We start from the raw sequence: 13811 nt of genomic DNA on the forward strand, positions 1-13811 counted from the left end.
TATATTATACATTTAATACATACAGATGAAAAAGTCCACTATGTATTAAATACCATGTAGTGAATGGGCCTACCCTCAGGAATCTTCTTGCACAGTGTATAAAGCTGAGAGAGTAAATAAAATATATAAAGTAGGAAGTAGGCATACAAAAGATGACAAAATCATATTCCAAAAGATTTTCTTAGATTTGAATCATGAACTAGATCTAACAAGATATCATTTTAAAATTAAAAATCTATGGGGCGCCTGGGTGGCGCAGTCGGTTAAGCGTCCGACTTCAGCCAGGTCATGATCTCGCGGTCCGTGAGTTCGAGCCCCGCGTCGGGCTCTGGGCTGATGGCTCAGAGCCTGGAGCCTGTTTCCGATTCTGTGTCTCCCTCTCTCTCTGCCCCTCCCCCGTTCATGCTCTGTCTCTCTCTGTCCCAAAAATAAATAAACGTTGAAAAAAAAATTTTTTTAAAATAAATAAATAAAATTAAAAATCTATTGTGTTGTGCTCAGATCCCTCTAAACAACTATAAATTTATAGGACAGGAGAAACATGACTTATAAGGCATAAGAAGTAAGCTCCAATTGTATCTAACTTTTAAAACTGCAGAACTTGGCCCAAAGTAGACCTTTAATAAATATCTATTGAACTCATTTGGCTCATGTTTAGGGAATGTCGTCAAGACTAAACATAAGGACATAAGGAGAGTCAAGAAAGTAATGTGACTTCAAAAAAAAAAAAAAGTCAATGGGGCCTTCCAATAACTATATTGGTAGAAAGAAAAGTTTGTAATATTGCTAAGTTTTTATTGGTCAAGCCAAACTTAAGGCACTGTTTTTAGCTCTGGAGCTGTACCTTAAGAACGGGGGGGGGGGGGGGGTGAAGGGAAAAAAGGAAAGGGAAGGGAAGGGAAGGGAAGGGAAGGGAAGGGAAGGGAGGAAGGAAGGAAGGAAGGAAGGAAGGAAGGAAGGAAGGAAGGAAGAGTGAAAGGGAGGGAGGAAGGAAGGAAAAAGGAAATAAGGACATACAAACTATAATGTGACTAGAAAAAAGGCAAGGTTACAGAAAAAAACCAAAACTACATTTTATAAGGAACAGCCAAAAGAAAGTAATATTTAAATTGTAGAGAGACTACTTAATTATTGTCAAATATATGAAGTGGAATAATAATAAGTTATCATTTATTAACTACTATGGTATTATATATCTCATTTAATCCTGTTAACAGACCTATGAGGTATTATTAACATTTTTTTTACTGATAAGAAAACTGTCACTCAGTGTGAGAAAGTAACACATTCAGATTCACACAATTAGAAGTTATAAATCTAAAATTCACAAAATGATTTGAGTCAAAGGCCAGGGCTTATTCCATTGTGCCTATTTGTCTTTCACATCAAGTAAAGCTTAGACTGCTTCTATGTGTCCTCAAGAGACTAAATAATGTCAGAGAGATTTCAGTTCATTGTGAGTGAATTGATATACAAGTTCATACAAGAATATGTGGTAAGGTATTTTTATTAGTCTTTGGGAAATCTCTGTAAACTTTTATTGCTGAAATTACACCCTTCAGTATAAAAGGATAAAAATAATACTGAACATTGGCCAAGTAACTTATGGTTAGTGGAGTTTACTTATGAGTTATCTGTTTTCAAGAAAATGATAAAAAAATTGGAATTAAATGTTCTTTCCAAGCTCCTTAACCTACTCCTCTCTCTGTTCCCCAAGAAGGTTGCTTTTTACAACCAATTGGGGATACCTAATCCCAATGCTTATTGTTAAAAGACATATACATACACAAATACACACATGTACAGATAGGAGAATTACTTCAGAATTAGTATTAACTTACCAAAAAACAAAGAAACAAACAACAACAACAAAAACATCTTACCCCTGGTTGATTTAAATTTTGTTTCTAAAATAAAAATATTTGGGGTCTTGGAAGTGAGGTATCAAATTTTTAAGTGTATCAATATTCTTCAACCTTGTGTGGATATCAACCAGTTCCAGATATCTATGAAATTCCTCTAGGAATCTCTATAGGAGGAAACAGACTGAAATAATGCGAATGCTTGATGTTGACACGCTTCTACTGAAAAGCACATTTTCATGTGCCTGGCAATAAAAGAAGTAATAAATAATTCTAAACAGATCTGTGAGAGTTAAGTGTGGAGGATCACCTTTATCTTTCGTTGACTTTCCTGAATGCCACAATCCCCTGATTGCTGTAACCAGTTCTTGTGCCTTTTCCCCACCAGGATAGAAATCAGTTGCAACTAAAGCTTCTGCTCTAGGAGAAATTAAAGGAATATGGACTGAATGAAATAAGTTTCCTACACAAAAGTTTGTTTCTCGCTTCTTTTTCAGAAAAAGGACATTTGTTTCAGACAGGTTTGTAGGGTTGAAAATTCTCGTTCAGTGATGTAAAAACACCTTTGCTATGTGTAGACACGCAGGACTGAGACAAGGAGACTAAAGACGAGGAATTTGTGTGCCCTATGCCAAAGATTTCAGCAGACTAGAGGGCTGGAAAAGGGTTGGGGGGTAAGGATTACTCAGGTTGTACCAGGCCAATGTGCTTCCTGTCGTATTGTATTATACAGAGAAAACGGCGCTAGGAAAATAGAGTGATGTCAGCCCCCTTTCTTATGCTTTACTGCTGCCAAGAACTAACTCTCTCTCCCCCCAACCCTTCCCTCCAACTCCCTTCCCCATTCTGCTCCTCCTTAGATGTGTTTGCAGGGACGAGTGCCGAATGGGGAGACAGACCAACTCGTTAGATCGCTTTGCGCAAAATCCACCCCCCTTCTCTCTTCTCCCTCCCCTCCAGCCTCTGGATCCCGCACAGCCCTCCCTCCCCTCCCTACAGTGGTGTTGGGTTGAGGATGTGTCTCTACTACTAAGGCGAAAGGGGGCTACAAACAGTGGATAATGTCAGATGCCCAGCTCTCCCCTTCTGCCTGAAGCTCCTCTCAGGCTGCACCAGGATTGGTCTCTGTAAGAAATAGCAGGAACTGTGGTAGCGGCGGCGAGAGGAAGCAGCTGAGACGCGTGGAACCTGGAAAAGTCTGGGTGCTCGCTGTTACCTCACAACGAGGTCCCAGCCAGGAGTCAGCACCATGGACAGCAGCACCGTCCCCACGAACGCCAGCAATTGCACTGATCCCTATTTGCACTCTTCAAGTTGCTCCCCAGCACCTAGCCCGGGTTCCTGGGTCAACTTCTCCCACCTAGATGGCAACCTGTCCGACCCATGCGGTCCTAACCGCACGGAGCTGGGCGGGAGGGACAGCTCGTGCCTTTCGACCGGCAGTCCTTCCATGATCACAGCCATCACCATCATGGCCCTCTACTCCATCGTGTGCGTCGTGGGTCTCTTCGGAAACTTCCTGGTCATGTATGTGATTGTCAGGTAAGGAAGGCGCCAGGGCTCCCAGCAGAGATTTCAGCAGCTAATAGGGGCGTAAAGGGACACCTGACCCCTGGGTAGTGTCTGGCGGGAGGATGAGAGAAGAGAAGTAAACAGGGGGGTATTATGGGAGCGACAGTGGATAGAGTGGTTGTTGTGAGTACAAAAATCTACTTTTCTGTTTTTCTCTCCACTGTTAAAGAATCAAAAATTTCAGAAACAGAGAAGTTGCTTTGGTAGAAGCTGTAAAGCTCCGGGGGAAAAAAAAATAATGATAATAATAATAATAATAATAATAATAATAATAAGCTCTGTCTTAGAGCTCACTTAAACTGAGCCAAGGGGGCTCTTGGGCACAGGAACCCACAGTCCCTTGCACAGGAGCTGTGGACACAGTAATCTGTGAATAATGAAAGAGAAATTTTAGTTAGATTTCCTAATTTGGGGGCCGATCTCCTTTTGAGTTCTTTTCAGAGAAGAACCTTGGCAACTCTCCTACCCCTGCTGGTTTCCGTGTCCTTTGCTGCACCCCCTGCCCTCCTCTTTCCTTGTCACATTTGTCTCACTTCCCTTGTGGCCATCCTGAGGCCACACTCAGTGAGAAAGTTTTTCTTGTGTCTCTCCACAGTAAATAATGTTTTGTTGTAATAAATATGACAGTTGGGCTGCCTAGACCATTTTGCAGTTGGCAGCTGTAGATCTGCTATGGGAGTCACAAACCGAATTGGGAATAGAGTGTGGTTCAGGAGAAATGCAGGGTATGACTGTTTTTCAAATCCTCTGAAAATGAGACCCAGTTAAAAGTGACCAAAAGCGACATAATTCTGGGTTATAAACTATAATATAAAGAAGTTACAGTGGTTGCTCATGGGGAAAAAAGTGTCTTTACCCAGTGAAATTATTTCAAAAGAATTTGTGGGCCATATTCTGTTTACTCATATGCTCCAGGTTTGTTTGGCAAAGAGTGTACGAGTTTTCAATATTAATTGAGATTAATGTAGACTGCGTTAGTGCTGGTGTGTATATTCAAATCCTACATGCTAATATGGAATATGATATATTCATTTTTGTTAAAGTAAATAAATATTTAACACCTTAAAATGGGGTTTTCTTCCTACTAGGGGTTATTTGTATGTAGTGAACATGGTATTTTCATATTTAGTTACAATATTCACTCCATCTATTCAGCAAGTATTGCAGGGCTTAATGGAGCTCCTCAATCATTAAACAATCATGTTCCCTATTATACTTTCATGATCAAGGTGCTGCAAGTTGCTTGTAATCGATTCTTTCTTATATGCCTGATCTCTTTAATTAATGATTGTTAAAGAATAAAACTAATTTCTCTAATCTTTTGCTGAGGTATAAGATAAGTAGTGTCTCTGAGAAAAGAGCACCATCTATTGAGAAGAAGGCTAACAACAGAAGGGAAAATGCAGGAAGGAAATCAATGGAAGAATTTATTTTTGAAAACATTTACCTTGTAATAATCCAATACAAAGATTCAAAGATAAAAAAACAAGTCTAATTTGCAGTTATGATAATAAAAATAAATAAATAAAGCATAATTAAAGGACTGCTTTATAAAGAGAGAATACGATTCTCATTTGTCCTAAGAAAATTCATAGAATCACAAGCTGATAAGGCTGGAAGGGACCCTAGAGATTACCTATGCTAGATGAGTAAACTGAGGCACAGAAAATATCAGTGATTTCTTCAAGGACAGATAGTTCATTAGTTCTATAATACTGTTAGTTCAATATAATATCTATATTAGCCAATATAATTTTCTTTTTATTAGAGTGGCAAATTATGATTTGAGTTAATTCAACTAAAAGACTGATGGAATAGATTTAGTTAGCCGTCATAATGTGGAAATAATAAAGTACCCCAAATTTATGTCTGGAATCATGGACACAATGAAGAGAAATTACTAAAGTGTCTAGAAATCCTGCTGTTTGAAGCATAATCTTTTATTTCCTTTTATTTCTTCTCTTGGTATTTTCCTTCCTTATTTTTCTCCCCTCTAGTTTATGCTTTTCTATAAAGAGAGAGCCAGTAAAGCAGCAATTTGGCTGTGAAATAAGAAGGCCGGTCTTATTTCAGTGTTTAAGAGATTGCTGGTTAGGTGAGTTTGTTTTAAAGGCATCTGACCTCTTGATGGCTTGGAGACAGATAGTGACATTGCATCTTAGTGAGAACACGATATTATGCTTTACTTCTCTGTTCTAACAAAATGCAATATGATTTGAAAACTCACCCCCAACACCCACCTGTGGCAAGTTGGGTGTTTAATTCCACAGTCAGGTAACCCTCTGGGAATATGACTGTGAAACAGAAAAATAGACAGTATAGTGACTGATGAAGTGATGAAGAAAGCATCTGGGGTTGAAGAAAATATGTTTATTTAGCTTAGAATATTTAATTGGACTGTCTCCAGGCTGTGGTGTTTTTACTACCAAAGTTATAGTTCGGAGATATTATTGCCCCTGTTAAAAAGGTGAGTAAAATGATACACCCATTAGAGTATTGAGGTAAAATGCTCACTTCCTGCTATTATTTAAAGTTCAACAAATACTTTTGAAAGGTCAAGTACAATTAATGGTCAAGTTGCAGTTTCCTAACCAGATTAAGGTAATATTTATTAGTATGTTTTAATACACCAAGTGAATCATGAGGCTCAGGTGACTATGGCAACCAAAACAACAACAAAAATAACTGCTAATGCAGATACCATGATTAATACTGCTCTGTTCTGTCTCAACTCCATCATCATCATACCTTCATCAACATTATTAAATAGTATAACTTAAGTAGGATTCTTACACAGTGCTGTTCTGAAAAACATGAGGGAGGAAAAGAGATACCATCACCATCATATGATCTAAAGATTTAAAATCCAGATGTCAAATGATAGAAATGTTATAGCTATTCATCACACAAAAACTTTTTTTGGTTTTAAAGAAAAAAATTACTTGCAAGATAATATTATAAAATTTACCACACAAATTCTAAAAACTGTGGTGATAAAATATTACAATATTTTTTTAAAAATCAACCAGAATAGTACACAGAGTTATAGCCACCAGGAATGTTTCATTTTTTGAGAGCACTTATCCAAAGCATAGAATTAATCATAAATATAAAAGTTGATATTGTCCCACATGTATTTATTTTTGTTTTTTTTCCAAAAAGATTTGTCCATGTAGTCATGAACATTGTCTATGCAGACACTGTTAAGAAAGAAAGAAAGAAAGAAAGAAAGAAAGAAAGAAAGAAAGAAAGAAAGAAAGAAAGAAAGAAAAAAGAAAAAGTAGAGAGTTGGAAACTGTTAGATCTCTATGAGTTGTATAAATCATCCTGACCAATAAAGTTCCAATGAAGAGTGCCAAATAAATGATATTGCCTTCATTTTTCAGATTACTTCTTAATTTGACTAGATAAATTCTCAATATGACCAGTTACCAGAGCAGAGAATGTATATATATGCAAGATGTTATTGTCATTTTTCTTTCACTAAAAAGTATTTCTGACTTTAAAACAAGTCCTATGAGCACATACTTGTTTTATATACTAAATATTTGATTCAGATTTAAACTACAAAATTAACAGGCATGACTGATTAGAACAGAAGTATAAGCTTTTTTCCTCACTTCAGATATAAGTAGCTGAAAAAATAAGCAATAACAATGTTTTATCTAATATATATAAATATTAGATATATATTTTATATATATATTATATATATATATTTTATCTAATACACACACACACAAATACGTATATGCATATGAGTTAATTTTAATGCATAAGTCCCTGAATATGGCCACTAGTAATTTTAATAAAATAAAAAAAGATAATTGTTTATTTAGAAATCTCAAATACTAACAAAGCTTGCTTTCTTTTTTAAAACTATAAAATATCCTAGTTAGAGGATGATTTTTTTTGAGGATGGATTTAAAGGAAAAAAAAATCCTACTAAATAAAAATCTGTCCTTTACATAATAGTTTACATGAATAGTTTAATAAAATAAAAAAAGATAATTGTTTATTTAGAAATCTCAAATACTAACAAAGCTTGCTTTCTTTTTTAAAACTATAAAATATCCTAGTTAGAGGATGATTTTTTTTGAGGATGGATTTAAAGGAAAAAAAAATCCTACTAAATAAAAATCTGTCCTTTACATAATAGTTTACATGAAAATATAAGAATTTAATTGTATTCCTTTTACTTGCAATACAGAGCTCCTGGTAGTATTTCTTACAGTGGCAACTTTAACTATTTCACATATAGGTGCTAATTCTACCATAACACTGTTCTTCAGTGTGTCCTAAAAACACTAAGTTGCTTTTCATTTCCTCTGTGGTAGGTTGTGTTTCTGTCATCTACATAGAGTTATCACTGAGTTTCTTTTCTTTCTCTCCTTTCTTTCTTGAAAGAATGAGCTATCTCATATTTTATTAAATGTTTCCAGCACAAATGAATGTATAGAGAGTAATAAGATTCTTCACCTTCAAAAATTATATGTATAATTATAATAATTATATATACTAGTAATATATATTATATATTACACATAATAATATATATTATATACTTTATATAATACACAATACATGATTGTATGTTTTATATATTATAAGTTGGGGCGCCTGGGTGGTTCAGTCGGTTAAGCATCCGACTTAGGCTCAGGTCATGATCTCATGGTTCGTGGGTTCGAGCCCCACATCAGGCTCTGTGCTGACAGGCCTGTTTCAGATTCTGTCGATCTCTTTCTCTCTCTCTCTCTACACCTCCCCCACTCGCGCTTTGTCACCCTCTGTCTCAAAAATAAATAAACATTATATATTATAAGTAATCCATAATATATAACAATTATATATACATAATAACATATAATATGTAAATTATATTATACATATGCTACATATATATAAGAAGCGGCCTCATTTCTCCTATCATACTGACTCCCCAGAGACTATTATTATTGTAAATTTGGTGGTTATTATTCATAGGCATATTTTAAACTTTTATTTTTGCTGTGCTTCCATAAAGTATAATCTTTTAAACATGTTCTTTGAACTTTATATATTAAATGTTTATATTTTATATTAATGTGAATAGACATAATTTCACTATTTTCCCAGAGTTGTTCTAGTTCCAGCAGATCATAGAAACGAGATGTTGAAGAATTAACTTTCCTTAATACTGTTAACTTATCTCTAAATCTGTGTTAAAAATTATTGTGAAGATTTCTTCACAAGTGTTTTCCTGAACAAATATTTTCATTAATACTTACATGCAGTATTTGGGGAAAAACTTCCGGCAACTGCTACAATAAGTAAATTTTGTGAATAAAACCTAGGTATAATTTCTCTACTTCTAAGGAGGAAATAAAAATAATTGGTTTCTGACTACTTCAAAATGTCATTCATGCTAAATGCAAACAATCCTTACTTTGGGATTTTGAATGTCTTAGAGAACTCTTTACACATAAAAGCTTAAAATGTTATTTCTTCTAGAATTCCGCTTTAGGTATTAATTGAAATAAAATTATTTTGGTTAGCAGGAGCAGATAAACTGGTTTTGATAAATAATGTAAAACAGTGTGACATCTTAAAATATATTAACGATAAATACCAAGACTAAATGTTGTGTGAAGTTTTTAAAATATGTGAATTTCATATTTTTAATCTTCATAAAGATTAATGTATATTAATTAACTAAAACAACGATTTATGACTATAGTCTCCAAACTTGAGTTTAGATGTAGACACTTACTTCAAGAACTCCTAAGTCAATATATTGGAGTGCCTGGGTGGCTCAGTAGGTTGGGCAATTGACTCTTCCATGGGCATTCAGCTCAGGTCATGATCTCATAGTTCATGGGATCAAGCCCTGTATTGGGCTCCGTGATGACAACATAGAGCTTGCAGAGAGATCAATCTCTCCCTCTCTCTCTGCCCCTCCCCTGCTCCTATGCACTTGTGATCTCTCTCTGTCTCAAAATAAATAAGTGAACTCTATTTAAAAAAACAAACTCATAAGCCAATATATAAAGGAAATCAAAGGAGCTATTCAGGATGAATCACATGCTGGGGCCACAGAGCACTGCTCAACTGCTCGCCCCATCCTACCCTCCATTGCTGTCCTCAGAACACTTTCATGGAATTTCCAGAGCTCTCTCAGGTAATATTTTAAAATAGTGATTTTCATATCATTTCAGACCTTTGTTGTACCTCACCTCTCATCCTGCTGTTCACCTTTGACTTCAGTGATTAGTATGGCAGTTAGTTTTGCCCGGATATATCTTGGTAACTTTCTACCCTAGCTGCATCTATAGCCCTTGTTTTCATCCCTGGAACTTCTCTGACTCTACCACCCTCCACAGAAATCAGCCTGGTATTCACAGGTGAGAATGTGTGAGGAAGTTGCCACCCAAGAAAGACACCTTGACTGGGGAAATGGGAAGCTGTGGACAAATGGTCCCCTGTGCTTCCCTCTACCCTTAGGTACACAGTTCTGAGGAGCAGACCACAAGGCACATTAGAAACTCTGGTCTTCATTGTGACCATTTCAAGAACATGCTTTTCCTTCTTTCCTTTTTACCTTCTACTCCCCCACTTCTGTTCCCACTTGTATTCCCTGCAAATGCTTTCCAAAATGATTTACCTTCACACCAATTTCTGTCTCACTCTGTAAAGTGCATCATTCCTGTTATTTTTATGACTGGTTACAATGTGTTGGCACAGTAAAATCCAATTAATAAATAGGCCTTTGCCAATTCATTAAATATAGGTTTTCCTGAACAATTAAAAGTTCTTAAGAAAAATTCTAATCGGTATCCCATATTAGAACAATGAAGAGAATTCATGAGCGAAGATTTTCCTTTTATTAGTTTTCCTGTTTCAGGATTCAGGAAAGGTTTTAGTAGATTTTCCCTTAATGGACAGGAAGTAGGTAACAGTCATGTGTAGTGTTCAGATTCCTTCTTGAGTTCAGGGTGATGGTAGCAATATGCTCTCAGATATGTAAAAGAAATAAATAAAGCCTCCTGTGCCTTCTAATAAATTATCTGAAGACAAAAACTACCACCCCCTTCTCCACTGGTTCCAAGTTATATAATACCCATAAAAGTTCTTATGATAACTAAATTCAAGAAAATTTCAGGGTCCTCAAAATGAGCTGAAACAACAGATAAAAGAAATGTCGTATACAATAAACATCATGTAATGAGTTTGTCTTCGCATCTCCTTTCCCTAGTCATCCATTCTTGCTTCAGGCCATTTTATTTCCCCACAAATTCTTCAGGCCGAGGGTCTTTGAATTCAAGATATACATTGTAGAATATAAAGGTCACATAGAAAAAATGTTTTTTTGCTTTGGCTCAGGACCCCAAGTGCCACTTGTGGCTCAATTTCAAACTGTTCTGTGCCTCATTCTCCTCACCTGTAAAATGTAAGAATTGAACTGAAAAACTCTTGAAGTCCCTTCTAGTACTAAGAATTCCTATGGCAACTTCAAGGACTACTTCTCCATAATTTTGCAGCTATACTATCTAGAGAAAAAAGAGTAATGATTTACCAAGTTAAATAATGTTGTGTTCAATTACATCTCACCCTCTTGCATTTTAGATAAGCTCAAATGGATTCTGTCAGAGAGAGAAATTGCTGAGATGCCAGTTTGGTGGTAGTCAATTAATATAATGAGGCAGACTGAAGGCAACAGTCAAGGCTTCATTCACTTACTGTGAGAATATAAGCAAGACACAAAACAAGATAAAAGCGTCCGCTCCCCAGGGTTCTGTTTCTCCCCACATTAAGGCACCAGGTCACAAGAAGAGCTAGGAGCGGGAAAGTATTGAGTCAGAGAGAAGAGTTTCTTCAAGGACTCCTGATAAGGAGGTCTCAGCAGAGACACCTGGAAATAGCTTTGTCAAGGCCTACTCAATAAGAAGGCTCCAAATGGAGGCAGTTGGACTAGTGATGCATATACATCTTAGAGCATTGCTGTTGAGGTGGAAGAGGGGCATGAGTCCTTGAACACAAATTCCTCCAGATTATATACCAAGTCTCTTGTGGGGAGGACAGCTTCTCCCCATGAAGTCTACCAAGCAGAGCCTTTGTAGTTGCCTATGATTGAGCCTCAAAGGTCACACACAGTATATGGCCTGGACTCAGACTTCTCAGATTCAGCTTAAACACTGACACTTCTCTTTCCTCTCCTGTTCTCTCTCCCTCCACTTCTTTTCTCCTCTCCTCCCTCTCTAACTCCCCCTCTCCTCCTTCCCCCTCCCTCCCTCTGTCTCATTCTCTTTTTAATTCATGTAAAGATTATTTTAATATTTGCTTTCAGAAATTAATTATATTCAGGATGTTGCATTCTAAAGTAGGGCAGATAGGACTGTTACACATGAGGGAACCTGGATGGGTTCAAATGAGAGAGAGATCACTCTGTTCTGGATATAAGTTTCTGCCCAGGCAAGAATATTGTCAAGTATGTTTTTTAAATTTGATCATGTGTTATCTTATTAGTTGCATATAAGTAGGTGTCCTAAAGAGATTCAAATGTAACCATTCACACTTAGTAAAAATTATTCTTTGTAATTTAAGGTTTAAATATATTAAACCAACATGATACATTCAGTCTCCAAATATGCTACATATTAATTTCTTCTATAAATTTTTATTTTCCCCTGTCATCTACTTTTTCTAACAAAATCCTTATTCTTCAAGTCTCAACTTAAAGCCATTTCTCTTTGCAGCCTCCCCATAGTACTTCTACAACCAAGTTCCCTGCACTGTAACCCATGATAAAGGCTCTGATTGTGAAAAGTCTGGACATTTTCTCATGCTTTTACAAAATGTCACTTGATAATCCTTGAAGACTTGATATACAACTATCTCTCTGTGATAGTTAAGAAATGTGATAGTTGTTCAAAGTTGAACAACAGAAGCATGCATCTTTGAAATATTTTGTAATTCCAAGTTTTCAGCATTTCAGATTCACCTCAAAGTATTCAGATGTAAATTTTGATTCAGACAATTCTCTCAATTCACTGCTTTATTCATGGGTATTTAGCTTTTATAACTTGAATCATGAAAACTGATCTGTATCACTGGATTAATATCAGAAAATCATAAATTCACACACACACATATATATCTACATGTGCATATATGTGTAAGTCCAAAAACATTAAATTGGAAATAGATTGTGCTCTTATGATTGAAATACAGAAAGATTTTAAAGAGTGAAATTACTAAAAAGTTAATAGTCAGTTCTCAATATTCATGATAGTTATGTTTTATGAAGTCATTGTGATTAATAAATTAGACAAGACTGAGCTTTGCTTCTAGGGAAGATTTAGGGTTACGTTCCTGTGAGCCACAGTCACATTTGCATCAGTTAATCAAAACATAACTTTCTGTTATTTGTGGTTCTGTATAAAGGCATCCATTTAATCTTTATTGTTGATTCATTAACATTGAATGCACAGTCAACGGCATTGTAACCAATGTCTGCATGAAACTCATCTAAGATATTAGACACATCACTGCCATCTTATACTTAGGCACACCAGACAGCACTTCAGCACTCTGTTTGAGGTCAATTTTAAATAGTAAGATTACCGACAAACAACGCAAAAATGTTATAAATGTGTCACAGAAAGGAGACATTTGTAGTCTGAGAGTTGAAATGGGAAGGCAGAGTGTTGCTTTGTTTGACCTCCGCTGAAAACTTGTCCATCAAAGCAACTCAAAGTTTCTGTCACTCTGTACATAACTGCAAATGACCATAAAAACACATCAGTATAGAGTTTAGGGTTAAAATAAAATTTAACAAGCAAGGTTGTTTGCAAATACAGAATCCATTAATAATGAGGATCGACTGCATATACAAATGTTTTCCCAGGAAATATTTTAAAAACAGAGCTGAAGAAAAAAATCAGAAAGTATGTTCTATATTAAATATGATTACAATTTCATGTCATGAAGGCACGTTTTGTATTTTTAATCATTATTTATCATAATCAAAGGGAATAGCTTGAAGACAAAATGGGTTCCCATATGAATCAGTATATCACTAGATACCTATATTAGCACACAAATTTAAGAACATGCATGATGCACAAGAGTCTCTTTTTCTCCATATCCATGCCAGTATTTGTTATTTCTTGTCATACTGACATTCATGAAGTGATATCTCACTGTGGTTTTAATTTACATTTCCCAAATGCCTAAAGATGCTGAACATTTTTCCATGTACACATTGGCCTTTTGTATATCTTCTTTGGATAAATGTCTATTCAGGTCCTTTGCCCATTTTTTAATTGGGTTTTTTGTTACTGAGTTATATGATTTCTTTATATATTTTGGATCTTAACCCCTTATCAGATATATGGCTTG

General features: G+C 35.8%; 1 protein-coding gene across 1 annotated transcript in view; it reads left to right on the top strand.

Annotated features, from left to right (window-relative positions):
- The first annotated feature begins 2888 nt into the window (after positions 1 to 2888).
- OPRM1 (opioid receptor mu 1) overlaps positions 2889 to 13811 on the top strand; it is a 55151-nt gene continuing 44228 nt past the window's right edge. The window contains exon 1 of the mRNA XM_019831412.2: positions 2889 to 3404. Within this exon, the coding sequence (XP_019686971.1) occupies positions 3112 to 3404 (293 nt within the window). The 5' untranslated portion in view covers positions 2889 to 3111. The remainder of the gene's footprint in view (positions 3405 to 13811) is intronic.

This window comes from Felis catus, chromosome B2 (genome assembly GCF_018350175.1).
Source record: "Felis catus isolate Fca126 chromosome B2, F.catus_Fca126_mat1.0, whole genome shotgun sequence".
In the NCBI taxonomy this organism is placed as follows: Eukaryota; Metazoa; Chordata; class Mammalia; order Carnivora; family Felidae; genus Felis; species Felis catus.